General features: G+C 34.9%; 1 protein-coding gene across 11 annotated transcripts in view; it reads left to right on the top strand.

Moving 5' to 3' along the window:
- TASP1 (taspase 1) overlaps window positions 1-27,067 on the top strand; it is a 280,411-nt gene that overhangs the window by 68,024 nt on the left and 185,320 nt on the right. For all 11 annotated transcript variants that reach the window (XR_007150907.1, XR_007150904.1, XR_007150905.1 and 8 more), the window contains one exon: window positions 15,949-16,055. Coding sequence is in view for 7 of the 11 variants with exons in the window: in XM_047852763.1 (XP_047708719.1) it covers window positions 15,949-16,055 (107 nt within the window). In the remaining 4 variants the exon portion in view is untranslated. The remainder of the gene's footprint in view (window positions 1-15,948; window positions 16,056-27,067) is intronic.

Here is a 27,067-nt window from a genome sequence, read left to right as displayed (position 1 = left end):
TCCCAGTAGCATTTATTTAGTTTTTATGTCAGGCAAACAAATTTGGTCAGTTGATAGTTCCATTTTGTTTTTTCTTGGAGACATGCCAGCTGGCACCTTAAAGTTTAGAATGGGTTCACAGAAAGCCTGCTGACGGATTGTCATCCCTGGTCTTTACCTCACTATCATTTTGGATTCCCATTTTGTCTCTCCAACATCAAATTCTCTGATTCCTGAGTCTCATATATTTGTTTCTTTTTCATTGTATTCCATTACTTGATATATGTAAGACTAGAAATTGTTTTCCCTGGGTTTTGAAGAAATTGTTCTCTCATGTTCTAGTTTCCAGTCTTTCTGTTATGCATTTTGATTCCCAGTTCTTTGTGGTATATTTTTCATCTTTGGAAGGAAGCCTTAATTCCTATGTTCTTCTTATTACAATGAAACATCTTGGGATGGGTCTTTTTAAAATCAGTATGTCTGGTACTCATCCTGAGTACTTTTAATCTGGAAATTCATATGCTTTATTTTGGGGAGAAATTAAAAAATTGTGTATTAATATCTTCCCTTATCTTTCCTCTTTTTTATTTTTCTAATTTCTATGAATTGGATGTTGGATCTCATGCTCCAATCCCTTGTATCTTTTTCAAAAGTGATTTTTTTCTTCTTTTTGAAATCATTTTTGTCCTACTGTCTCAGAAATGTCTTCAGTTTTGTCTCCTAAACCTTCTACTTCTGATGAATTTATAATTTTGGATTTTATTGTCTTAATTACTAGACATTCATCTGTGATTAATCCTTTTTTTTTTTTTTTTTTTAAATTTTAAGTAAGCTGTATGCCTAGCGTGAGGCTTGAACTCACAACTCCAAGATCAAGAGTTGCATGCTCTATTGACTAAGCCAGCCAGGCACCACACTGACTAATACTTTTAAAATGTAGTGCACTGTTCTTATTTCATGAGCTCAATATTTTTGCTCATCTCTTAGGATATTATGGTTTAAAATTTGCTATCTGCTGTTTCTGCTTCTTTCTTTTTGTTTGTTTCATGCATGTTAGCAAATTTTTCTATCTAGTGACCCCTTGCTGTTTTCACATTTATGAATATGGTACTTAAAAGCCATTTGGAAGCTTTGTGTTTGATGACAGGTCTGGTTGACCTCAAGAAGGGTGGTGTGATCAGGCTCTTTTGTTGGGGGGAAATTCCCAGGTATTCCCCCCAACAAAACCAGTTGTATCTGTTTTCTTTTGGATTAGTGAGAGAGAAATTTTCCCAGGTCTGCCAGGGCTATAGCCAGTATTGTGGTGCAGAACAAGGGCAGGGGCTGGAGGTCTCACCTTTCCTGTTTCAGACTTATGTAGAACCCCTGATGTAGAACTTTTGTGTAGAGCCCCTGATGATACCTGTTCCCACTTGTGCTGGATGTACACTAATTCGAGGTCCATATGGTTTAGTCAACCTCATATTTTCTGCGGGCATGAAGGGGGGATTTAGGCATCTCCATGTTTCTTACTGACACTTTCCACCAGTTCTCCTATTTTTAGTCCCAACCTGGCTTTCAGAAATACCAGGTGCCTGGGGCGCCTGGGTGGCTCAGTTGGTTAAGTGTCTGACTTCAGCTCAGGTCACGATCTCACGGTTCACGAGTTTGAGCCCCACGTTGGACTCTGTGCTGACAGCTCAGAGCCTGGAGCCTGCTTTGGATTCTGTGTCTCCCTCTCTTTCTGTCCCTCCCCTGCTCATGCTCTGTCTCTGTCTCTCTCTCTCTCTCAAAAAAATAAACATTTTAAAAAAATTTAAAAAAAAATACCAGGTGCCTTTTATTCTGAGGTCTTGTAGTGTTTCTTTGGAAGGAATTTGTTTACTTTGGAAGAGATTAGTTTGCGTTGTGATGTCTTGGCTACCAGGCATCTGGATTCATCTTCCTCTACTCAATCAGTAACTGTCCATTTGCTTTCTATTTTCTGAAATTGCGTTGCTACTGCCCTTTTTGTCATCATCCCTTATGTATGTCAGTCTTTTTTCTCCCTTCAGTTTCTTTTTGGTAAGATTTTAGTAGGGTGTGAAGTGAACTCATTTATATATTCACTTTGCCAGTTTTACTTCAGAGCATTTATATAAAAAGGTGTTATAAAATCACAATTACTAGATATTTTGCAGGAGGACAAAAATATTTTTGACTAATATATTAGTATCCTCAAAATAAGAAATATATATTTGTTTTATGCCATAAACTTCTTATATAACCAACCAGCAAGAAATATTCTCTGAATAAATAAGGTATTTGAAAGTTGTGTGATTATATTCACACACACACACATATAATATGTATATTATATATAATATATTACAAAAAATCATATTGACCTATGGTAAATTTAGAGGGAGAAATTATAATTATTATTTAGATTAAACATTTTTTTAAATGCTATTCTATATTGGGCACTTGTCTATTCCTCAGTAAAAATTAGTTTCTATACTTGGTAATGATGTGTTTTAACCTTGACTACCTTTTGTGTTGGTGGGGGGCATAACTGGTGGGTTTTTATCCCCTTTCAGTGTTCCAAAGTTTTCGGAATGTCTTTCTCAGTTTATTCTAAAATAATATTTTACATAGTGTCTCACATACTTAATATTTCATTCCTCTATGTAGATGTAAATTTCTATCTGGTATTATTCCCTTCATCTGGCACAAGCATTTCTGGTAATGTGACAGGTGTCGTGGTGAAAAATGCTGTCAGCTTTCATTATCTGTAAAATCTTTATTTTGCCTTTACTTTAAAAATATTAATTTCTTGTGGGATACAGACTTCTAGGTTGTCAGGTTTTTTTTCTTTTAGCACTTTTTTTTCCCTTTTTTTTATTATGGTTAAAAAATGTGACATAAAATTTACTATTTTGACAGTATTTAAGTGTGTAATTTAGTGTATATTCAGTGTTATATAACCAGTACGTATTTCCATAACTTTTTTATCATTCCAAGCAGAAACTCCGTATCTGTTAAACAGAAAATAACCGTTTCCCGTAACCTCCATTCTGCAAAGTCATTCTCTATGATTGCCTGTTCTGGGTACCTTCTATAAGTGTGAATCATACAGTATTTGTCCTTTTGTGTCTGGCTTATTTTACTTAGCATAATGTTTTCAAGGTTCATCCATGTTTGTAGCATGAATTAGAATATTGTTCTTTTTCTCTCCTTTTCAGATTTTTTTTTTAAAGGTTTTTTATCTTTGGTTTTAAAAAGTTTAACCATGGTATGCCTAGGTGTGGTTTCTTTGTGCCTAGTTTTTACTGTGCCTGCTGAATCTGTGGTTAATGTTTTCAATCAAATTAGGGAATTTTTGGACAATATTTGTTTAGATTTTTTTTCTGGTTCATAGTCTTCTTCATTTGTTTCTGGGACTTCATTTCTACTTATATGAAAACACTTGATACTGTCACATGTTATTGAAGCTCTCATTTTAGCTGGTTTTTTTTTTTTCCCTCTCTGTGCTTTCTGTACTAGTCAAGATTCTCTACTGAAACAGAACCAATAGATCGGTTGATCTATCAGATTTATTATTGGCTTTTATATTTAACGCAATTATAGAGGCTGACAAGTCCCAAGATCTTCAGGGTCAGTCAGCAAGCTGGAGACTCAGGAGAACCAGTGGTGTAGTTCCAATCCATGTCCAAAGGCCTAAGAACCAGGAGAGCTAGCTGTGTGCTTCCAGTCTGAAGCCTGGCAGGCTCGAGACTGAGGAAGAGCCAATGTTTTAGTTCAAGTGTAAAGGCAGGAAAAAGTGTTGCAGTTTGAAGGCAGTCAGGAAAAAAAGGATTCTCTTTTATTTAGGGGAGAGTTTGCCTTTTAGTTCTATGAAGGCTTTTGACCGATTGGAATAATTCCCCCTATATTAGGGAGGGCAATCTGCTTTACTCAGTCCACCAGTTTAAATGTTAATCTCATCCTCATCAAACACACCCTCGCAGATATGCCGAGAATAATGTTTGACCAAATATCTGGGCACCCTGTGGCTCAGGCAAGTAGACACATAAAATTAACCAATATGCTTTCATTTGTATGATTTCTGTTGAAATGTCTTCAGGTTCACCAGTCTTTTTTTCTGCAGTGTCCAATTTGATGTGAACCTAATGTAGTTATTTCTTTACAGTGTAAAATATTATGTTTTCATAATATTTAGAACTTTCAGTTCTAAATTCTAAATTTCAGAATATTTAGAACTTTCAGTTCTAAAGTTTACATTTTTTATAAAATTTCTATATTTCTCCTGAAATTCCCTTTGTCTTCACTTATTATACCCATTGTTAACATATTGATTGTTATTTTATTTATTTTTAAAAATGTTTATATCCAGGCACCTGGGTGGCTCAGTCGGTTAAGGATCCGACTTCAGCTCAGGTCATGATCTCACAGTCCATGAGTTCGAGTCCTGTATTGGGCTTTGTGCTGACAGCTCGGAGCCTGGAGCCTGCTTCAGATTCTGTGTCTCCCTCTCTCTGACCCTCCCCATTAAAAATTTTTTTAAATGTTTATTTCTTGAGAGAGTGAGAAAGAGAGTACACATGCGTGAATGCATGGGAGCACGAGTGGAGGACGGGCAGAGAGCGACAGGGAGAGAGAATCCCAAGCAGGCTCCACACTGTTAGAGCAGAGCCCGACAGAGCAGAGCAACTCACGAATCGTGAGATGATGACCTGAGCCGAAATCAGGAGTCAGATGCCTGAGTGACTGAGTCACCCAGGTGCTCCTGTTTATTGCTATTTTAAAATCGTTGATTGCTAATTCTGAAATCTAGGTCACTGGTAGGTCAATTTCTATTGACAGGGTTTTTTTCCTCTTGACTCTGTCACTTTTTTTTGTTTAGTTGTATGTCTCATAATTTGTTTTTTTTGTTACATCTTGGGCATTGTAATGATATGTTGTAGAGACTATGGGCATATTATCTTCCTTTGAATGATGTTGCGTTTTGTTTTAGCATGTAGTAAAATTGTAGATCACCTTGATTTTGTTACAGCCTGGTTTTAGACTTTGTGAAAGTGAGTCCATTTCAGCTTTGTTCTTAATTCTAGAGTTAATCCTTAGTACTAGTTTGTGGTTTTTTCCCTAAGATACGGCCTTTCTAGGGTTTCACTTGAAAGTCTCAAGCTTTAAACTTTGTCTCTCCTACAGCAAGTGTTTGTCAAAATCTGTCAGCTTTTCAGCTGTTGTTTTCCTCACTAACCTCTATGGAATCTTGCATCTTATATAAACAGTTAAGGGCTCATTCAAGAATTTGAAGGGATGTTTACATAAACTTGGGGGCTTCCCTTTTTCTGTGTGTGTGGCTTTCTCCTTTCCAGGATTCCTCCCTCAATTTCCAGCTGCTTCAATAGTCCCAAACACTTTCAACTCCACCTGGCAAGACTATAGTTTTCTATTTGAGATCTATTTGCTGTGCCTCTATAGTTTCGACTGTAGTGCCTCATAGAGAAAGCTGTATGAATGTTGATGTCATCCAGTGTGTTTCTTTTCTTTCAGTGGTTGAATCTTCTCCTATTTCTACCAGCTTTTGGTCACTAGTCTTCAAATAGCTTTTTGTTTTTAATTAAAAAAATTCTGACCAGAGTTTCTAATTGTTATTGTTTTGTGGGTTAGTCTCATATAAGCAACTCCATTACCAGGAGCCAGAACCTATGCTTTGTAAATGTGTACTATTAGCAGATATAATAATATAAATAACAAATATAAGTTAACAAATATAACATATCACATTATAAAAGGGAGTTGATTACTTAAACATTATATTTGTTACTTTTTAATTGTACCTTTTTTGTTACCTTTTTTAAAAAAAGATGTTACTTTTTTTTTTTTTTTAATTAGAGCATTCTACATAAACCTTCCCCTTTCCCAGTTCCAGCCTCTCCTGTCCACTCCAGCAGCCACACTTACTTGTTGATTTGCTTCTTTCTGTGTCAACAGAAATGCTGGAATATATAGTATTATTCTTTTTGTTTTAGATAAATGGTATCATACTCTATAGTATTTTTAGTAAGTTTTTAGAGGAGTGATATAATATGATATTTCTTATGTTTTTCATCAGTCAGCAAAATATATTCTGAAATCTATCCATGTTGATATATATAGAAATCAATTAATTTTTAAACTGCTGGATAGCATTTACTATACATTTTTTTTAGCTGTTTCCTTATTGACGAGCATTCACGTTGTTCCTAGGTTTTGCCATTAATGTTGATGATTTCACAAATATTCTTGTACAAATGTGTTTTATTTATCTAGTTGGAAGTAGATTTGCTCACTCAGAATATACATTTACCATTATCCTGGCTATTGCCAGATTCCTCTCCTAAGAGCTTTTATTTTTTGTCTATTTTTGAGAAATCTGTATTTGTAAAGTTGCTGCCATTATTGACCATAAGGTAGCTCAGAGCATAGGCTTTAGAGGCATACAACTTTGTGTGACCACGGACAAGTTACCTCCAAGAAACTTTTCTCATGGAGAGGTTGTGTTTACTTGAGATAATGTATAAAGAATTCTTATTCCAATCTCTGGCACATAGAATCACTCAAATGTTAACTATTAATATCACTTTTACTATCATTAATGTGTTAGACATGAAAATAATTCTGGTGATATAATTTCATCAGAATTTAATCAGTCTAGCTCTTCAACACTGACTTGTGGTTTTAGTGATTGATCCAACTGGAGTTAGGTGTAACCATTAGAGCAGTGGTTTTCAACTTTGGCTGCACATTAGGATCCCTGGAGAGCTTTGAAAAACTCTGAAGCCTTGGCTGCACCCAAAACCAGCAACTCTGTAGCTGGCACCCGTGCATCTGACGTTTTTAAAGTTTTGCAGGTAATTTCAATATATATTCAATTTTAACATGTCTGAGAGAAAGCTTCTGTGTGTTTTATTTAGTTATTAAAAAATTTTTTTTAATGTTTATTTATTTTTGAGAGAGAGAGAGAGACAGCGTGCGAGCAGGGGAGGGGAAGAGAGAGAGACACAGAATCTGAAGCAGGCTCCAGGTTCTGAGCTGTCAGCACAGAGCCTCATGCGGGGGTTGAACTCACAAACCGTGAGATCGTGACCTGAGCTGAAGTTGGATGCTTAACCCACTGAGCCCCCCAGGTGCCCCAAGCTTCTACATGTTTTTGACTTCTTCCAGAAGACTCATTAAAGTTGAAATTGAAAGTAGTTTTGTTGTCTCTTAGTAAAGACCAATCTTAAATAGCTTGTGCTACAAAGTTGCCACCATCTATTCCTTAATTTTTAGCTGTTTTATGCTTTGATTGGACCTGAGGTACATGTTTATATTAAGTAAAGAGTTGATTGGGGACATTATTATATCCTATCAATTTATGGGTATGATTCTGCTACAAGGAATCCTATTTTTTTTCTATTGGCTGGGTTGTGATTTTAGAGTTCTTCTGCCTTTGAGTAGGATACTTTGAAAGACAACATGATTGATAAAACATTTTATGTACTAATTTTAGAATTTTATTATAACAGGTGTGTGATATATTAGTACTTCACTCTTTAATATGACCAGTTATGCTATTTTAAATTTTTTATTTTTAGGTAATTATAAATTCACATGCAGTTGTAAGAATTAATATAGAGAGATCCCCGTGTACCCTTTGCTCAGTTTCCTCTAATGGTAATCTTTCAAAACACAGTGCAGAATCACATTTGGGATATTGATGTTGATGTAGTCAAGATACAGAACACTTCCATCTTCACAACAGTTTCTCAGGTTTCCTTTTTTATAGTCATACCTCCTCACCTCCATGCCCTCCTTAGCCCCTGGAGCCACTAACCTATTTTCCATTAGTATAATTTTGCTATTTCAAGAATGTGATATAAGTGACACCATACAATATATAACCTTTTGGGAACTGGCTTTTTAATAATTCAGAGTAATTCTTTGGAGATTCATCCAGATGGTTGTATTATTAATAGCCTATTTCATTGTATTGCTAAGTAGTATATGATATGGGTATACCACTGTTTGTTTAATCATTTACCCATTGAAAGACATCTGGATTGTGTCCAGTTTGGGACTGTTATAAATAATGCTGCTATAAACATTTGTGTACATTTTTTTCTATAATTCTTTTTGAATATTTTGGCAAAATACACATAACATTAAATTTATCATCTTAAATATTTTTTAATGGTACAGTTAAATGGCTTTTAGTATATTCACATTTTTGTGCAGCCATCACTACCATCCTTCTATAGAACCCTTTTTATCTTGCCAAACTGAAAACTCTGTACTCCTTAAACAGTAATTCCCTATTACCCTCCACTTAGCCTCTAGCAACCATTCTCATTTCTATCTTTATGAATTTGACTACAGTGGGTACTTCATATTAGTGGAACCATACGCTATTTGTCCTTTTATGACTGGCTTATTTCATTTAACATGATGTTCTCAAGGTTTATCCATGTTGCAGCATCTGTCAGTTTCTTTTTAAGGCTGAATTGGAATATGAATATGGAATTCCATATATATGTATATATACACATGATGTACACACACACACACACCACAGTTTGTTTATCCATTTACCTGTTGATGGATACTCAGGTTGCTGTTCGGCCAGTGTTTATTTTGCTGCTATGAACATGGGTGTACAAATCTCTGTTAGAATCCCTGCTTTCAATAGTTTTGAGTACTAAGAAGTGCAATTGCTGGATTTTATGGTAATCCTGTTTTCAATTTTTGGGAGGATCACTGTACCCTTTTCCATAGTGGCTATGCCATTTTAAATTTCCACTAATAGTGCACAGGGGTTCCAGTTTCTCCACATCCTCACCAACATTTGCTATTTATTTATTTTCTTTAAATAATAATTATTCTAATGGGTGTGAGGTGGTATCTCATTGTGTATCTCATTGCTTCATATTCCCTAATGCTTATGATATTCAGCATTTTTCATGTGCTTATGGGCCATTTCTATATCTCTTTGAATGTCTCCCAAAAGGGGAAAAAGAGGTAAGCTGAAGGTGGAGAAAAAGCACAAGTCTTTTAAATTCCTTGAAAGTCAGTTCAGCTGGAGGGGGAGGGCATTGCAACAATAGCTGCCTACTTCTGTTTCTGCACCTTGTGACCAGTACCAGCAAGAAGAAATCAGAAGCACTGATTCCAGTATTTGGAGGACAGGGTCTTTATTGCCCAACCTGGCTCTCACAAGCTCTGTGCAATCTGCTCTCAGAATACGTGCGTGGTTGTCTGCCAAACGGATGGGGATGGAGAATGGGTCGATTTCAGTAAGAGCTGAAATTGGCCCCAACTAACCACGGTTTACTTCAGGCCTTCCTTTGAAAGTAACAGCCTTAAATAGACTCCAGAGGTCTGTAACACTTGTATTAGATTTTGGCAGGACAGTTATTGTTTAGGTAGGGAGATAGATTCCTGTCACTTCCTACTGGGCCATCTTCTTTCTAACTCCATTTTATTAATTTTGTATTATAATCATTATGATTTAAGGATATTAATCCTGTCTCAATAGCTATTTGCATATACTAAAAAGTTTAAATATGTTATTTATCATTACTGTTGCATATGATATCTTTTGCCATATAGACATTTTAAATTTTATATGATTGTATCAGCCAACCATTGTTTTAACAGATTCTGGCTTTGATAACATTTTATGGGAAATCTTCTACTTTAAAACAAAACTATTAAACTAAAAAATAGCAAGTATCTCAAAAAACTCTGTTATTTATGCCTATATTGTTGGATAATGGTTTAACTTTTTTGGGCATTTAAAAAGTATGTGTTTAAACTATTAATATAAGATTTCATTTTTATGTGTAGTGTGAGGCAGGAATCTAATTTTTCCCCCCAAATAGGTAACATTGTGCCAAGACAGCTTATTGAGTAACATTCATTTCCTACTGGCATGAAATATCATTGTTTTTTCTCAAATAGAATATACATCAGTTTGTTTTTGGATTTGACGGGTAGTTCCATTAGCTTTTTTTTTTTTTTTTTTTTTTAAAGTTCATTTCTGTGTTATTACTACAGTATTGTTTTCAGGCTTCATGATTAGTTTATTATTGGATATTTTGCAATTTGGGTTCATTTTGAAAGTAACATTTCTCCACTTTGCTTTTTTAACCTATTTATTATAAACTATTGTATACCTTCTGTAGGTAGACTATTATGTTGGAGTTACAACAAACAAGTTTTCTTCTACATATATTCTGTGTCAGTTGGCTTTCTCTAATATACGTACTGTAGTAGAATTGTTGGATCATAGTGTCTGCCTATCTTCATCTTACCAGATGATGCCAAAATATATTTCAGAATGGTCGTTGCCAATGGATATAATTGTTTTCATATATGTATATTTATGTATATGTTCATATGTGTATATATGTATATGCACATACATTTATATAGCTGCCTTGCTAAACTCTTCTATTAATCCTTATGATTTATCTGTAGATTCTTGTTGATTCCTAAATTCATAATCATGTCATTTGTGAATAATGATAGTTGTGTTTCTTTCTTTTGAATCTTTATACTTTTTTCCCTTCCCTTTCATAGTGACAAAGGATCATTAGTATAGTTTAATTGAAGTGATGATATTGGACGTACTTAAGTATAATGCGTTTGATTGAAAATTTAGTGATATGTCATATTTAGGGAGTTTTATTTTGAAAGATTTAAAAAATTGTAAATGAATTTAATATTGTATTTTTGTTTATTAAGAGGACATTAATTTGTTAGTGTAATGAATTATGTTGAATTTTTAAATGTTCAAACAACTTCATATTTTTTATATTTGTCACATACTATATTATGAAAAAAAACTTAATTTTTTTTTCTTTTACTATAGTTGCCATATATTTACTTGCATGTGTTAGTAGCCCCATGAAAGACTTTGGTTAGTTGACTTTAAAAAAATTTTTTTTTATGTTCATTTATTTGGGAGGGAGGGAGAGAGAGAGAGAGTGTGTGGGTGGGGGAGAGGCAGAGAGGGAAACACAGAATGCGAAGCAGTCTCCAGGCTCTGAGCTGTCAGCACAGAGCCTGGTGGGGGGGGTTTGAACTCATAAACCATGAGATCATGACTTGAGCCGAGGTTGGAAGGTTAATCGACTGAGCCACTCAGGAGCCCCAGAATTGACCTTTTTTTTTTTTTTTTTTTTTTTTTAAAGAAATGGCACTCTGTATCTAGTAATGTTTACTGCCTTGAAGTCTACTTGTTTGATATTAAAATAACTGTAGGGACGCCTGGATGTCTCAGGCAGTTAAGTGTTCAATTCTTGATTTCAGCTCATGTCATATTCTCAGAGTTAGTGAGATCAAGCCCCACGTTGGGCTCTGTGCTGACAGTGAGGGGTCAGGTTGGGATTCTCACTCTCCCTTTCTCTCTACCCTTCCCCTGCTTATGTGCACATGCTCTCTCAAACTAAATGAGTCAACATTAAAAAAAAAAAAAAAACTATAATAGTTTCCTTTTGTTAGTATTTGCATGTATATCTTTTTCTATCTGTTTGTTTTTAATCTGTGTAATCTTATGTTTAAAAGCAACACATATATATTAAAAATTTTTTTTGTGTGTGATCTTTGTATTTTAATTGGTGCATTTAGTCCATTTACATTTAATTTAATTACTCATATATTAGATTTGAATCTAATCTCTTACTCTTTGCTTCTTATTTGTCCCACATGGTCTGTGTCTCCTTCTATATCTCATTTCTTGCCTTCTTTAGTATTATTTTCCATCATTACATTTTCTTTTTCATTAATATGTTTCTGTTACCTTCTTTTACCATTCTCTTTGAAATAACTTAGAGATTTCAACATACATACTTAGGAAAGTTTATTAGGTAATAGTACTTTTTACCACTTCTCAGCCAATGCAAGAACCCTAGAATACTCGAATGAACTACATGTAATGTCTTCCCAACTTTTGTGTTTTTATTTTAAACTTGGTATGCATTTAAAACAGTGGGAGACATTATTGTTTTATAACAGTGAGTTTTCATTTAGATTTGCCTATTTTTCCTTTGCACTTAATCCCCTCCACTTTTTTTTTTTGTCTTTCATCTTTCACTTTATATTATTTTCTCAGTTTCTGAAGAACACCCTTTAGTATTTTGATTACCATAGGTCTTGATGGTGATGAATTTGCTCATTCTTGTTTATCTGAAACTATTTTTATTTCACTTTCATTTTTGAAGGATATTTTCACTGAATATAGTGTTCTGAATCAGCAGATATTTCTTTTTAGCTCATTGCAGGTAATTAGTCCACTGTCTCAGGCTTCCATTTTGCTGTTGAAAAGGCTGCTGTCATTTTAACTTCTGCTTATTTGAAAGTAATCTGTTTTCCCTCTTGCTGTTTTTAGATTTTTCTCTGTCATTGTTCTTACTCTCTTTTACTTAATGTATCTTATTATGAACTTTTATGATTTTAATTTAATTTATGGATATTCTTTGGAATTATTAAATCTGTAGATTAGTGGCTTTTATAATTTTGGAAAAGTTCTTTTCCAGTTTTCTAAAACATTACCTTTATTCCATTCTTTTACCTTCATCTTATTAAATTCTGATTAAACGTATATTAGACCATCTCACCTTATCTTTCCTGTTTCTTCATGTTTCTTTGTTTTTCTCTATTATTTTATTTCTTTTTATTTTATTTTATTTCTTTTAGCTGTATTCTGGCTTTTTTCTGATCAGTCTTCCAATTCATCAGCTCCTTTTTCTATATCCTATCAGCTACCAAACATATACATTGAGATTTTAGTTTTGAGTATTTATTTTTTCATTTCTAGAAGTTCTGGGGTTTTTTTTTTTTTTTTTGCTTGTTTTTTTAAAAATCTGTGCTATCTTTAGTTTACAGTATGAACTATAGCTACTTTCATGTTTTTTGTTTGTTTTTAAATTATTATAAGTGTGCTTGTTTTATATTTCTGCCTGATAATCTGAAATCCTAATTGGGATTTTTTTCTCTGCATATTGTCATTTATAGTGCCCCATCTTTTTTTTTTTTTTTTTTTTTTTTGTGCCTGATTATCTTTATGTGCTTATCATTGCCCTTAAATAATTATTTGTGTAATTTCACCATGGCCTAGGATGAAAGTGTTTTTCTCTTGTATTATATTTTGCATTTATTTTTGCCAATTGTGTGTGCACTGTTTATGGGGAAAATACTCCTCTGTCTGTCCTTTACTCTCATCCTACTTTCATACTCAGAACTCTCTACATCACTTTTGATACCAGATGTATGGGTTTCTACACCAAGCATTTCTTCAACACCGTCTGGGTGTCCTACAGTTCAGTTCAATTCTGACTCTAACTAGAGTTAGTGTAGACCACACAGGTCAGGGCTGTCTTACTAGTTTACCCCCACCTCTTGCCTCATTAGATGCCAATTGAAAGTGTAGGTTGTCACTTATACTGACCAACTGGCTATAAATCATAGGTTCCCATGAGGCCATCCTTAGGTCCAATTAATTTGTACCATCCTCCCAACATGTAGATATGTTTAGCCAGCTGGCAACTCTCCAAACCTTGTACTTTTGGGATATTTATGGAGGTTTCATCTTCTAGGTATGCTCAGTCATTAACTCAATTGCCAGTCCCTCTCTCCTTCCCAGAGGATGGAGATGGGGCTGAAAGTTTCAAGCTTTTAATTATGGTTTAGGCTTTCTGGTGTCTAGTCTTCAGCCTGACGCTAGCTAGGTGCCCACTAAGAATTGCCTCATTAGAACAAAAGGCATTCATATCACCCAGGGATTCCAAGGGATTTAGGAGTTCTGTGTCAGAAACTAGAGTCAAAGACCAAATATTAAAACAAAAGATGGTCCTAGTGCTCTTATAATTTAGGAAATTACAAGAGTTTTAAGAGATCTGTGCCAGGAACTAAGGTCAGAGACCAATATGTATTTTTTCTATTATTTCACATACCATTCATCAGAATTTACTTAAACTTAGTTCAAAGCTTAACATTCCCTGACCTACCCAGACTTCATGTTTGCAAGTCTGTTGCAAACTTATTAGGGGTAGTTTTTTTTTTTTTTTTCTTTCTAATTCCTCTTATCACTGTCCTTGTCCTCCTCATTTTTTTTCACCCTTAATCTAAGACAGTCTTGTCTGAATGGACTTCATGTTGGGATAGAAGGTAGGGACAGACTTGTATAGTTCTGAATCAGCTCTACTATGAGACCATTAGCCCTTTTAATACCTAGCTTATTGTGGGAAGTGTCTCTTATGAAACTTGTTTCTGGGCTTGATTTATATCTTTTCTTGATGCCTTTTAACCAAACTCATGTGTGCTTGTGTTGGCAAATGCTCACAGTGCCATAATAATAGCATTAGTCTCAGTTTACTCCCAGAATTTAGCTTGGTACTTTTTATAAGTTTTTTTAATGTTTTTAAGGTGCTGTGTTTTCATATTTTATCTGACATTTTTAGTAAATTCAGTAGAGAATTACTCTGAATAATTTAGTCTGCCATTATCAGAAAACTTTGGTAATCTCTTTAGCATTATATTCTAGTTCATAATTTCTCTCTGTTTTGAAAGATTTTATTTTTAAGCAATCTCTACACCCAACATGGCGCTCGAATTTACAACCTTGAGATCAAGAGTTGCATTCTCTACCAAGTGAGACAGCCAGGCGCCCCTCATAATTTCTCTTTTATCAGCTGAATCTAATTGGCTGTTGAAATCTATATGTTAAGTTAAAACTTTTTTTTTTATTTTTTTATTTTTAGAAGTTCCATTTTGTTCTTCTTTAAGTCTGCCTGGTCAGTGTATCATTTTTTTGTCCCCTAATTATATTTTCAATATCTTTTTTTAAATTTCTGTGAGCATAAACATGTTTTATATTCTGTATCTGATTATTCCATTATCTGAGGCTTTGTAGGTCTAATTATGTTTTCTTATATTTGGCTGACTTTTTAAAAAATTAATGTTTTTTTTATTTTAGAGACAGAGAGAGAGAGAGAGGGAGGGAGGGAGGGAGGGAGAGAGAGAGAGAGAGAGAGAGAGAGAGAGAGAGAGAGAGAGAATCCCAAGTAGACTCCATGCTGAATGTGGAGCGCAATGAGGGGCTCCATCCTACCTCCCTGGATCATGACCTGAGCTGAAATCAAGAGCTGGGTGCTCAAGTGACTGAGCCACCCAGGTGCCCCTTATTTGGCTGACTTCTATTCTTTATTTTTGGTGGTTCATTTCTCATATACTTTGTAAAAAAAAAAATTTTTTTTTAACTATGGGCTCATGTTAATTGGAAACTGTGAATTCTCTAAGGTCTGGTAAGTTAAGGTATGCTTTTCCAGGGAGTATTTCATTTGTGTTTAATGGGTTTTTGAAGCACTGAAACACTAAGATGTGCATATGTATGTGTGTGTGTGTGTGTGTGTGTGTGTGTGTTCAGACCAGACAGATAATATGAATTCTCCTCTAAACTTGTCTGAATGTACTTTTTGCTCATAAATTTTCTAGTGAGATCTTTCCCCCTTTTACATTTATAGCCACAGCTGAGACTTGCAAATTTCCTGTTTCTTTGTGAACAGTGGCCTTTTCTAGTTTTCCCTTTCACTATGCATATTACTCTTTGAGATTCCTTACTTTTTTTGTCCAAAATCCTAAGATGTTTTCTCATGCTGCATTGTCCCAAGATTTCGTCTTGTCATTTATGCAGAGACCTTCAAAACTAAAGTTGGTAGTAGCATGCGTTAGCAGATACCTCTGGGTACAATCTACCTTTAGGACTCTTCTTGTCTATCTGTATTTGATCTTTTTCTTAAGGTTTTAACCTCTTCTAAGGTTATTTCTTTTATTCTCCTACTACTTCAGTATACATTGCAAAAAATCTTAAACCCTTTTATTTGCCATTCTTAAGGATTTTAGTCTGAGAAGGCTCTTCAGGATATCTCATTACCCCATTGCTCTAATATTTCTCAAATGTTATTTTTAATGTTTCTTTTATAGGATTCAGTTTAGCTGCATTTAAAAGAAACAAGAGGAAACTAGAGCTGGCAGAAAGGGTGGAAACAGATTTCATTCAACTAAAGAAAAGAAGACAATCAAGTGAAAAGGTCAGGAGATGTTTGAAATATTAATCATTAATGTATCATCATGGTATCTATAATTTGCGTTTAGACATATAAGCTTTAGAATAGTACTTTCCAGTAGGAATACAATGCATGGCACATATGTACTTTTAAGTTTTCCAGTAGCTACATTAAAAAAAGTAAAAAAAAAAAAAATAGGTGAAATTAATTTTAATAATTACTTTATTTAAATCAGTGAATCCAAAATATCTCTTAAAAATGTAACCAATGAGGGGCGCCTGGGTGGCGCAGTCGGTTAAGCGTCCGACTTCAGCCAGGTCACGATCTCGCGGTCCGTGAGTTCGAGCCCCGCGTCAGGCTCTGGGCTGATGGCTCAGAGCCTGGAGCCTGTTTCCGATTCTGTGTCTCCCTCTCTCTCTGCCCCTCCCCCGTTCATGCTCTGTCTCCCTCTGTCCCAAAAATAAATAAACGTTGAAAAAAAAAAAAACTGTTTAAAAAAAAAAAAGTAACCAATGAAAAAATTAGTGAGCTATTGAACTTTCTTTTTTCTTTTTTGTATTAAGTCTTCAAAACCAGTGTATATTTTATGCTTATAGCACATCTCAATTATGACACTTTCATTGGAAATATTTGGTTTGTACTTATATTTCATAAAATTAACAGTTGAAAAAGTAGGTTTACATAACAGGTTATGCCAAACAAACTTAAAAACTTTCCAATAATTGAATTGAATACATTTTAAAATTAAAATTAATTGATATTTAATAAAATTAAAAATTCAGTTTCCCATATGCCCCTGTCACATTTTAAGTGCTCAGTAGCTACATGTGGCCCATGACTACTGTTTTGGTTCTTGCAGCTCTAAATAGTGATTCTTAACATGGCTATTTAGAGGGTAGAGTGTGTTTTAAGGAAATATATATATATTGGATTCATGTAGATTTTTTACATTCTAATTACATGTTTCTGTTTTTTATTCTTTTGCATTCTTTGTTTGCATTTCATGTGTTAATGTGCCATCATGAGTCCATGTGTTGTATTTGTTAGGTGTTTTGAGGGGTAGAAAGAAGTTGAAAACCACGACATTCTTGCTTAGCCTGTTGGGGGCCAACAATTCATGTTGGCTGTCTCATATCACATTTGTTTGATGTACTTTGACATCTCATTAATGTTCTTTATTGATTATTCCTTCTATAATTGCTCATATACTGGTTTATGCTTTAGCTGTCATAGTTTTATATTATTTACCCTATATAAAAGCATAATAAATGATCTTTCATAGCTATATATATTTTCCCAGTATGTTGCCACAAGGAATCAAACATTTTGACCCAAATCTTTTCATATTTCTGCCAGAGATGAGTAGGAAATTAGAGGGTGAATGAACAAATTAGTAAATAGATCTTGGTGAAAAGGGATAGTAGTGTGTTTCCGTTTCTTGGGTTATCTGAGGGAGCAAATTTAAGACTTTAAAACCTTTGACCTTTTAAAATACTGTGATAAAATTTGCATGCAGTGAGCAATTTAATGACTTTTATAAATGATTATACCCATGTAACCCATATGCCTGTTAAAGTGTAGAACATATCTAGTTCTTTTGTACTTCCTTTTGGCCAGTCTCCACCTTGTACAGGCAACCACTGCTATGATTTTTCTCATCAAAGATGTTTTGTATTGTTCTTAAACTATGTATAATTGGAATAATACAAAAGGTACTCTTTTCTGTTTGGTTGCTTTTACAAAGTGTTTTTGAGATACTTCTCACTGGCTCATTTTTTTAATTTACTAATTAATATTCTCTAGTATGGATGTACTGTAATTTGTGTCTCCATTCTTCTCTTGTTGGACATTTGGTTTCCAGATTTTAGCTATTCTGAATAAAGCTGCTCTAAACATTCATATATATATATATATATATATTTTTTTTTTTTTCTTTTTTGGACATAAATGTAGGATTTTGATGCAGAGAAGTATCAGTTGAGAATATATTTAGCTGGTCTTATTCAGAAGATTCATTTTTTTTTTTTCTTCAGAGAATATTTGTCAAGTTGTTACTCTTAGCACTGAGCTGGGTAGGAAGAAAAGCAATGATAAACAACGTGGAGGAAATTCATGATATAATGAAACTATATTTTAGTGGATACAAACAGAAACATATAAGCATACAATTAGGTAAGATAGTTACTATGTTTGGTAACTGTTATGAAGGGAGTCCCTCCTCCCCTGAAGAGGATGTGATACAGAGTACCTTGGATGTGAGAGACACAAGAGAGACTCAAAGGAAGGCTCCTTTAGTTAGTGATCAACAGAGACCTGTAGGAGGATATAACATTTGAAAAATCAGAAGTGAGTTCTATGAAGAGTTAGCAGAACTCATTTGAGGCAGAATGAACTGCACGTGCAAGGGTCCTGGTGGGGAGTTAGCATATTGGAGGAATGGAAATGAAAGTCAGTGTGCCTAAAGCAGAGCGCAAGAGGAGAATGGTATGAAACAAAGCTGGAGAGGTAGCGAGGTGCTGGCTCTGCTAGGATCTGGTTGATCATGGGAAGGACTCACAGTTTTATTTCATGACTAATGAGTAGCCATTGATGAATTAAAAGCAGAGAAGTGATGCCATCTCACTCTCATTTTACAAGGTTCTCTTGGGCTGTTTTGTGTTGTATGGTTTTGAGGGTAGGGGCAAGAATAGAAGTGAGGAGACTAGGAAGTTACTATAGTTGGGAGATGTTGATAGTGTAGACTGTGGGTGATAGGGATGAAATGGAAGAGAAGTGAATATATCAGGGATATATTTTGAGAGTTCCTAGAAATACAGGCATTATTGCTGTCTGAGATATTGGGAAAGAAGAGAGAGGAATTAAAAGTTTTAGCTTCAGCAAAACTTTTGCCATTTGCTAAGGTGAGGAGGGCTGGAAAAGGTATGGCTTCATTATGATAGAGGTGGGAAGTGGAAATTTGGCCCATATTCCCTTAATGGACTCAGATTAACCAATACTTCAAATTTTCACCTTAAAACATGTTTCCTGATGCCAACAGCACCCTAAACACCCTGAAGCATTAGTTTAAAACACCCTAAACACCACCTTGTAGTACCATGCTCCTCTGCTGGTTTCAGCTAAATTATATGCCACCTAGAGCCTCATTAGGCTTGCTTTTATCTTTGTAATTACATAATTCATTAAGTCTCCTGTAAACTGATGAATACTGAGTTTAAAAAGAGAGTTGTGGGTTTGAAAACTAAGATTGCTGTTTGAGCGCTAACTTGAAAAAATAGAGTTGGTTTATAAAAAATTGCTCTAGAATTAAGTATGGGTAACCCAGCTGTAAAAGATTGAGAAAAATCATAAAAGCATTCTGCATGCAGAGTGCATTGTTAGTATTTTTATATTCTTGTTCTATTTTAAATAATATGAAACTTGAAATCGTAGGACAATTCAATGTATTATAGTTTATGTAAGAAAGATGATATGGAACATTTAGTTGTGGGACTGCATTCAAAGAAAAGTCTTTGGTCTTATATAAAAAATTGGCCAATGAATGAACCTTTGTGTTTTAAATAAAAATAAAATGTTTAAGTTATGCATACTTTGTTTTTAAACGATTCTCTACTTTACCAAGAGAATATTCAACTTTTGAAAAATTTAACCAACCCCTCATCATACTGGTTAGGAGGATTTTCAATAAAAATCTTGATATAGCAGAAGGAAAGATGAATTGTGGAGTTGGGTTACTATGCATCTGAAGCTTGTGGGCAGATCAGGAGAGAGATTCCCACTTGGAAATTATTGGCATCAAAAGGAATATAAATATATATGGCTAGATAAGCTCACTAAGAATTTAGAGAAGATAGAGGTCTGCAAATTGAATCCTGGGCCAGTTCAACATCTGCAGGCTGGGAAGAGGAAAATTCAGCAAAGAACGAAGATGCAGCAGGTAAGACAGATGTATCACCAAGGGAATGTCTAGTTAGCCAAGAAAGGAGCAGTTCAAAGTCCATCATCACCTGGGTCAAGCACCACTGAGAAAAGAGCTAATGAGAATGGAGGACTCACCATTGGAGGCTTTGGGCCTAGATGAGGACAGTTTCTGTGACATAGTGGTTGTGGACCCCGGTGGCATGGATTGATCAGGGAGAAGAGTGTAGGTAACTCTTTTGAGAAGTTTTACCACGGAGCAGTAAGAGAGAGGTATGAGGTCAAGATACTGTGCCATTGTCAGTTATGGTCTATGAATTCAATGAGTAATGTAACATACAAAGGCTCAAATTTCTTACGTCTATATGAAAATAGTGATATTCTCTCACAAGCACTGTCTGTTATGAGGAAGAAAAGTGATAATAAGTGTCAAGTGCTTTGTGGCTATCATTGATTTAGTCAGATACAATAGTGTTTGCCATTGTGGCCTTCATCTTTAAAGTCACTTAGCCAAGAAAGAAAGAAAGAGAAAGGAAGAAAGGAAGAAAGAAAGAAAAGAGAGAGAAAGAGAGAAAGAAAAAAAGGAAGAAGGGAGGGAAAAAGGAAGGAAATTAGGAAAGAAGGAAAGAAAACTGCTGTCCAAATTAGTTACCTTGGGTGGAGTCTTGTAATGGAGAAAGGGGGCTTGGTAAGGGAGGGAGGTAGTGGTGGATGGAGAGGTTGAATTCAGGCATGATTCTAACAGAATATTTTAGATATCTTAAATGACAGGAAAATATTTTTTAAATGTTTGTTTGTTTAGAGTGAGAATGCACACGAGCCAGGGAGGGGCAGAGAGAGGGAGAGAGAGAATCTCAAGCAGGCTCCATGTTCAACATGGAGCCCGATGTGGGCTTGATCTCATGACCACAAGGTCACGACCTGAGCCAATACGGTGTTGGACGCATAACTGACTGAGCCATCCAGGCCCCCTGGGAAAATATTTTTAACATTCAGAATATATGATCATTAATGCATACAAAGCTTTGTGCTTAGCACTGACCAACAGAAATGACTAGGATCCAAGGGCCTGCCATTAGGGAAACATGCTGGCCAGAGGCTTTGTTTTCATAGATGTTTGCTACATAACCTTGGTAGGCCTTGTCTCTAATAGTAAAGTTAAGAAAACATGCTCACAGAGAGAAAAGACCACCAGGTAATGAGCCAATGGGGCAGAAAATTATAAATTTTAAGAGGAGGTGTAGTAATTTTTTAGACATATGACAGGAAAGGACAAATAGCTATTTTCTAAATCAGCCTGTATTTAGTTTATTTTTCCTTATCCTGGATGTGTAGTTTCAACATAGTTTTGATTAGCCAGCATTGACTGTGTTTGTTGTCAGTGAACATAGGACTAAGACTACTGTTTGTTGTGGCTACTTAATGTAACCTGTGAGTTGGGTATATAAATATGATAAAAAGAATAGTGTTTGGTAATTGTCCTAATGTTGATATTTTTTGTTACTCAGTGTTGAAGGAAATAAATATTGTCTTGAAAAGTATATGGTACAAAAAGTCAACATTTTTAATTCTGAAAATAAAGTAAACCAGTTAGGCCCTTTTGTTGCATTGATATTTCTTGTTTTTCTTTAAAAATGTAATTGATTGTACAGATATTAGCACAATACCAATTGAAATAAAAATTAAAGCAAGAAAATTATTTAATAGCTTCCTATCTCACTAAATTGTAGTGTTTTTATTTTCTTCAGTCTTTGATCATTTACATTTACATTTGACTTAGTTTAAAATAAGAATGGTTAATCCATGGAATGTTTTTGGCGGCAAACAATAGAAAACCTGACTGTGGTTAGGATGTGCATGTTTGTCTTCCTGCTCCCTGGCTTCTTGCCATATAATAAAAAGTTTGGAGGTGGTTGGTTGCTGGCATTAGCTTAGGTTTCCAATGATGCTAGAGCCAACATATCTGGGATTCTCTTAAGCCCTTCTCTCATGTCTTTTGCCTTATGGATATAATATAGCTCCTACAATTTTAGATGTCACATCTGCATTCAAGGTGAGAAGAAGAGAGATGATGTGGGTGGGGGAGACTATTGCCAGATGTATCTGTTGCTTTTTAAATCTGGGATGCAAGAGTTTTCCAGAGTCTCCCTATAGACTTCCCCTTAGTTATTTTTGGGGGGAGTAGTAGAGAAGGAGCACAATTCAGTCACTTGGCTGTTCTTGGCTGCAAGAGAACTTAGAAAGTTGAGTGGGTCATCCCAATGACTGTCTTTTATATAGCTCATGGCTTGCTGGTGGACACTTTCTTTTCCCAGACAAAATAGTGGTTTTATTGTCAAAGGAGGGGGAAGAGAGTGGTTATTAGGTCTGCAATTTGTAGCATGTGGCATAGGGGGAGAAAGTTTATATGTTTTCCTTCCCCACAATTAACATGTCCCTTATTACTATAAACTGATATTGGGTTAGGCAGCTAATCTACACATAAATTGGTAAAAACATATTTTTCTTGACTTTCAGGATATATAGATTTTAAGATACAATATTAAAACATGAGGAACATAAATTCTTAGTAATTGTCCTTTCTTGGTAATTGGCACCTCTGTTTCATTCTTGTTTATTTTTTATAACTTAAAGGAAAGACAGGCTGGAGAGGGAGAAATTACTATTTAACTATAGTATTGTATAATATAAAAATAGTAACTGTTTACTCTCTGTTCCACTCCCCTCCACTCCCAACCCTTCCAAATTTTTATTTTACCCACTTCTTTCCCTTATGGTATATAAACAGTCCATACTTTGTGCATGATAGTGCTGGACCATAAAAATGTGAAAGGTGGAACTGTGCAAAGGGGTCTTAATGGCCAACAATTATACTTGTTCCATGACATTTAAACATTTTTGTCAACACATTAAGAACTCTTTTACTGTTGGTTTTAAATGTATAGAGAAATGATTAAAGGTAAGTGAAACTAGTACTTATTTAGTATACTAATTTGAAACATTAGAGGCATTAGAGTGTTTTTATTTCTGCTTTGAAAAAAAAAGTTACCAAGAGGAGTTTGAACAACGCTTACCTTCTTGTCATGTAACTTATGATACGGTGTGAGCATCTTTTTATGTCATGGTGAATTGTTAGACACCTTTTTAGTTTTGGATCAGGTTCTAACATTTTATCTTTTGCTCTTTCCATGTTGCAAAATACCTCCCAGAGTTTGTTTCCTTCTTGCTTCTCTCCCTGTCTTCCTCCCTCCTTTTCTCCCTCCCTACTGTCTCCTTTGGGTTCAGTTTATTTCTTTATTTATTGTATAGTTGACATACAATATTACAGTAGTTTCAGGTTGTACAACATAGTGATTTGGCAATTTTATACATTACTCAGTGTTTACTATGATAAGCGCAGTCATCATTTGTCATCCTAGGACATTATTACAATATTATTGATTATATTCCCTATGCTGTACTTTTCATTTCCATGGCTTATTTATTTTATAACTGGAAGCTTGTACATCTTAATCCCTTTCATCTATTTTGCCACTTCCCTCTGGAAACTACCAGTTTGTTCTCTGTATTTATGGGTCTGTTTCTGTTTTTTGTTGTTGTTGTTTGTTCATTTGTTTTGGTTTTTATATTGTACATAGAAGTGAAGTAATATGTACTGGTCTTTCTCTTAGAGTCTCTTTAATGTGTTTTTTGTTTGTTTGTTTGTTTGTTTTTTTGCCAGTGTCACTTCCTCTGGGACATCTTTGTCCATTTTATCACAACCACATTCTTTATTTATGTTGATAAATTTGTCTTCACCAAGTTCCTCTGACTCTAGAATTAGGAGTCTCTTGAGTGTGTCAGTGTCCGACATACCCACTATTACCTGTTTCTTCTATGACTTCATTTATTTTTGGTTAGAATCACTTCCAGCATTATCACTTTTAATTTCTTGGCTTCGCGTTCATCTTTGCTGGTCAGTTCCTTCTTTTGATGACCATTTTTGGTAAAATGTCATATGAAATTATCACTAGGAGACAAGGAGGCAGCACAACTACACCCTTTGCTGTCCATGCACAGTGACCCATCACTGACAGACTTTGAAGGAAGTGACACGATTGATTTCTGATTGTGATGGGCCTCTGATGATTACATAGTGATCTGTGAACTGAAGAGCTAAAAGTGAAACTATTCACAGTCAACATACCATGGTAACTGAAATTTGAACCGTGGTGTTGAGTGACTGGTACTGTTTAAACTGTGGTAACTGAAATTGGTACTAGGCAAAGTGAGGACTATGTTTCTGTAAAGGAACCTGAAATATTTGTCCTGTGGAGTTTCCTTCAGTATGAGTTTTGCTGCTCACATATTCATTGTACTTTTCTGTCCTTTTAAATTTCTGCAAATTGGCATCTAGATCTCCCCTGACAGTATTGTCATGAAGTCTCATTGTTCGACTGTGTATCGATAGGTCTTGTGGTACGTGTGATGAAGTGATGACATGTTTTAAATTTACTTTTTGCTTTGTTTTGATACAAAAAGAAAAAAGGTAGTTAGCAATAATCTTTTTCATGTTTGAGAAAGAAAACCTTCATTTTGGAATGAAGTGGTTAGCTCATTGGCCAATGGCTGTGATTGGCTCATTCCACAGGACTGACTGAGTTGCTACAAAGAGGAGATGCTCACACTGGGTAAACAAACAGACTCAATGTACACCATAATCTAGATTTTATAAATATCAGTTTCAAACAGTTAGCCCTGGATATTACTAGAAGGGACTCTTTTATTCTTAGAGTATTAAAAGAAGTTGGGGGTATTGTTTGATCTCAATATATTTGATGTTTTAAGCCTTTTTTCCCCCCTCTTCATTTTTCACAAGCATATTGTTGGAATAGTTTCCATGTTTTTTTCTTTAATAACAGATTTTACAGTTGAATGTACATAGAATTCTTTGCCTCCTCTCACCACTTTTACAAATTAATTTGGGTTTTTAATTAATTTCATTGGTTTTTAGATAAAGCAGTTCTTGCATAGGGTCGTGCAATGAAAGATAATCAGGTGTTTTCCATTTTGTGAATATCTTTTATTCTCTAATTTCTAAGGACAAGTTGAGAAAAATTTGCAATGCTTTATACAATGTTGTGTGTTCAAAACCACTCTAAAGAGATGCTACAACTTTTAATTTTGTGTTCTTTCGCCACCACATAGGGACATCAAATTGACCACATGTTTCAGAAAGGAAATGTTGGGCCTTGCTTTGTGCGCTTCATATAAATATATTCTATTCTTTTGAAGTATATTGTGGGTAACATTTTTCTCTTTTATCCACCATCTTGAAATTATTATGTAAACGCTTAACTGTATCATACTAAATCACTGTATTTTTTGGGTGAGAGGTAGGTTAAGATCAAAGAAAATAAATGCACAAAAAACAACATATTTTCCTCAGATTGTTCTACTTGTACACATGTATAATGTGTACAGGGAAAGAAGTAATTAGTCTTATAGAAATTTACTTGATCTGGAGTTTTGTTGTGTTTCTTAAGAAGATGGTTAATGCATAGATATGAGTAAACAGAAGAAACTTCTTTGAATTCTCTTTACATAAAGAAATATATATTGAAGCTTTTCATAAAATTGAAAATTCATTGTGAAGTGATTACTTCTGTTTGAAATTATTACTTTGAGTTGTGATATATTAAAAATTATATTTACATCACCTAAGACTATTTTGATTATAAGCCTATAGAATTGACATGTAAGTCAGATATGTCTGTCTGCGGTTTTTTGTACTTTATGTAGTTAATCAGTTATTTAAATTCAGAACTTTCAATGCTTGATAGCTGGACAATTGCAGTATTTTTTTTTTTTTTTTTTGGTCCTGTTTCAGGAAAAGTTTCTTAGTTCTCATATAAAGATTCACTAGCTAGTAGGTTGGGTTTCTTCCCAAGTCTGCCTTGAATTCATGCCAAGCTATGCCTTAAATCTATACTGAGTCTTAAAATTGTAAGTGAGATAAGATTGAGGCAAGAAGACATTGTTAACAAATCTTAACTGCTCCTTTTATTTTGTAATGAAAATAACCCGTGGTTTTCCAGGGGACTTGTAAATTGGCATCATTTGTCAGCCTTGTAAATCCTCCCTCTCTTTTTAGTATTCAACAGTTCTGTAGACTCTCTTTTAAATTTTAGTGTTTAACAGAATTAGTGGAGGGAAAAAAGAGCATTCCTTCATTATCACTGGAATAGTCCCAGCTGATCTTGTGTATAATGTAGAAATCGCCATATTGTAGCTTTCCTAACAGGAAATACCTTCATTGAATAGAATTTCACTGGGGCTGCAGACAGAAGCCTTCCTATCTGGGAACTGGCTCAGACCATGGTGTTAAGAGCATCAGGTTCTAAGATCTTTGAAATATGTCCTCATATGATATCACAAGGCTCTAATGATCTGGGTTGACCCATTACAGACATAGTAATGCTGACACATGTACAGCTAATAAGACCAGCAGAATGAACCAATATGTGAAAAGACAAGTGTGTGTATACATGTGCGCACACACACAGCAAGAACAAGGGTGTTTTAGGGTCAGAAGACAAGAACCAGTGCTTAATTAGGTTGAAGGAAAACTATCAGAGCTTTTAAAGGCTTGATTGCGCTACTTCTCTAATCAGCAACCCTTCTCTAATCTTCTGATCTATTTACCAGAAGATTTTGATAAATAGGTAGTTGCTGGGAACTATTGATAATTCAGGAGGCTGGAATTACTTGAATGGAGGGAGAAAGGTAGGCTGAGAGATGGGGCATAGTAGTTCACGAGTTCTAGTTTAGGTCTGTCATTGGTCAAGACTCTCTAAGCAGTAAAGTCAGCATGTTGAACCAGGTGATTACCATGGTTCTTTCCAGCTTGAGAATTCTCTGATCTGTTTTCAGTAGCAACGTGGAGTTTGTCCAAACCCCCTTCCTAGATCCTCTCATTAATAAGAGATTCTTTTTTTCTAGTGTATTCTAAACCTGACATATGATTAGATTCATCTGAGGAGTTTTACAACTATAGATTCTGAGGCACTACTCTCAATATACTGAATCAAAATCTGCAGGGATGGATAAGTTATCTGGCCAGCTTTTGAGAATTATTACTT

The sequence above is a fragment of the Prionailurus viverrinus genome, chromosome A3 (genome assembly GCF_022837055.1).
Source record: "Prionailurus viverrinus isolate Anna chromosome A3, UM_Priviv_1.0, whole genome shotgun sequence".
Lineage (NCBI taxonomy): Eukaryota > Metazoa > Chordata > Mammalia > Carnivora > Felidae > Prionailurus > Prionailurus viverrinus.
This window is presented reverse-complemented; position numbering and strand designations above follow the sequence as displayed.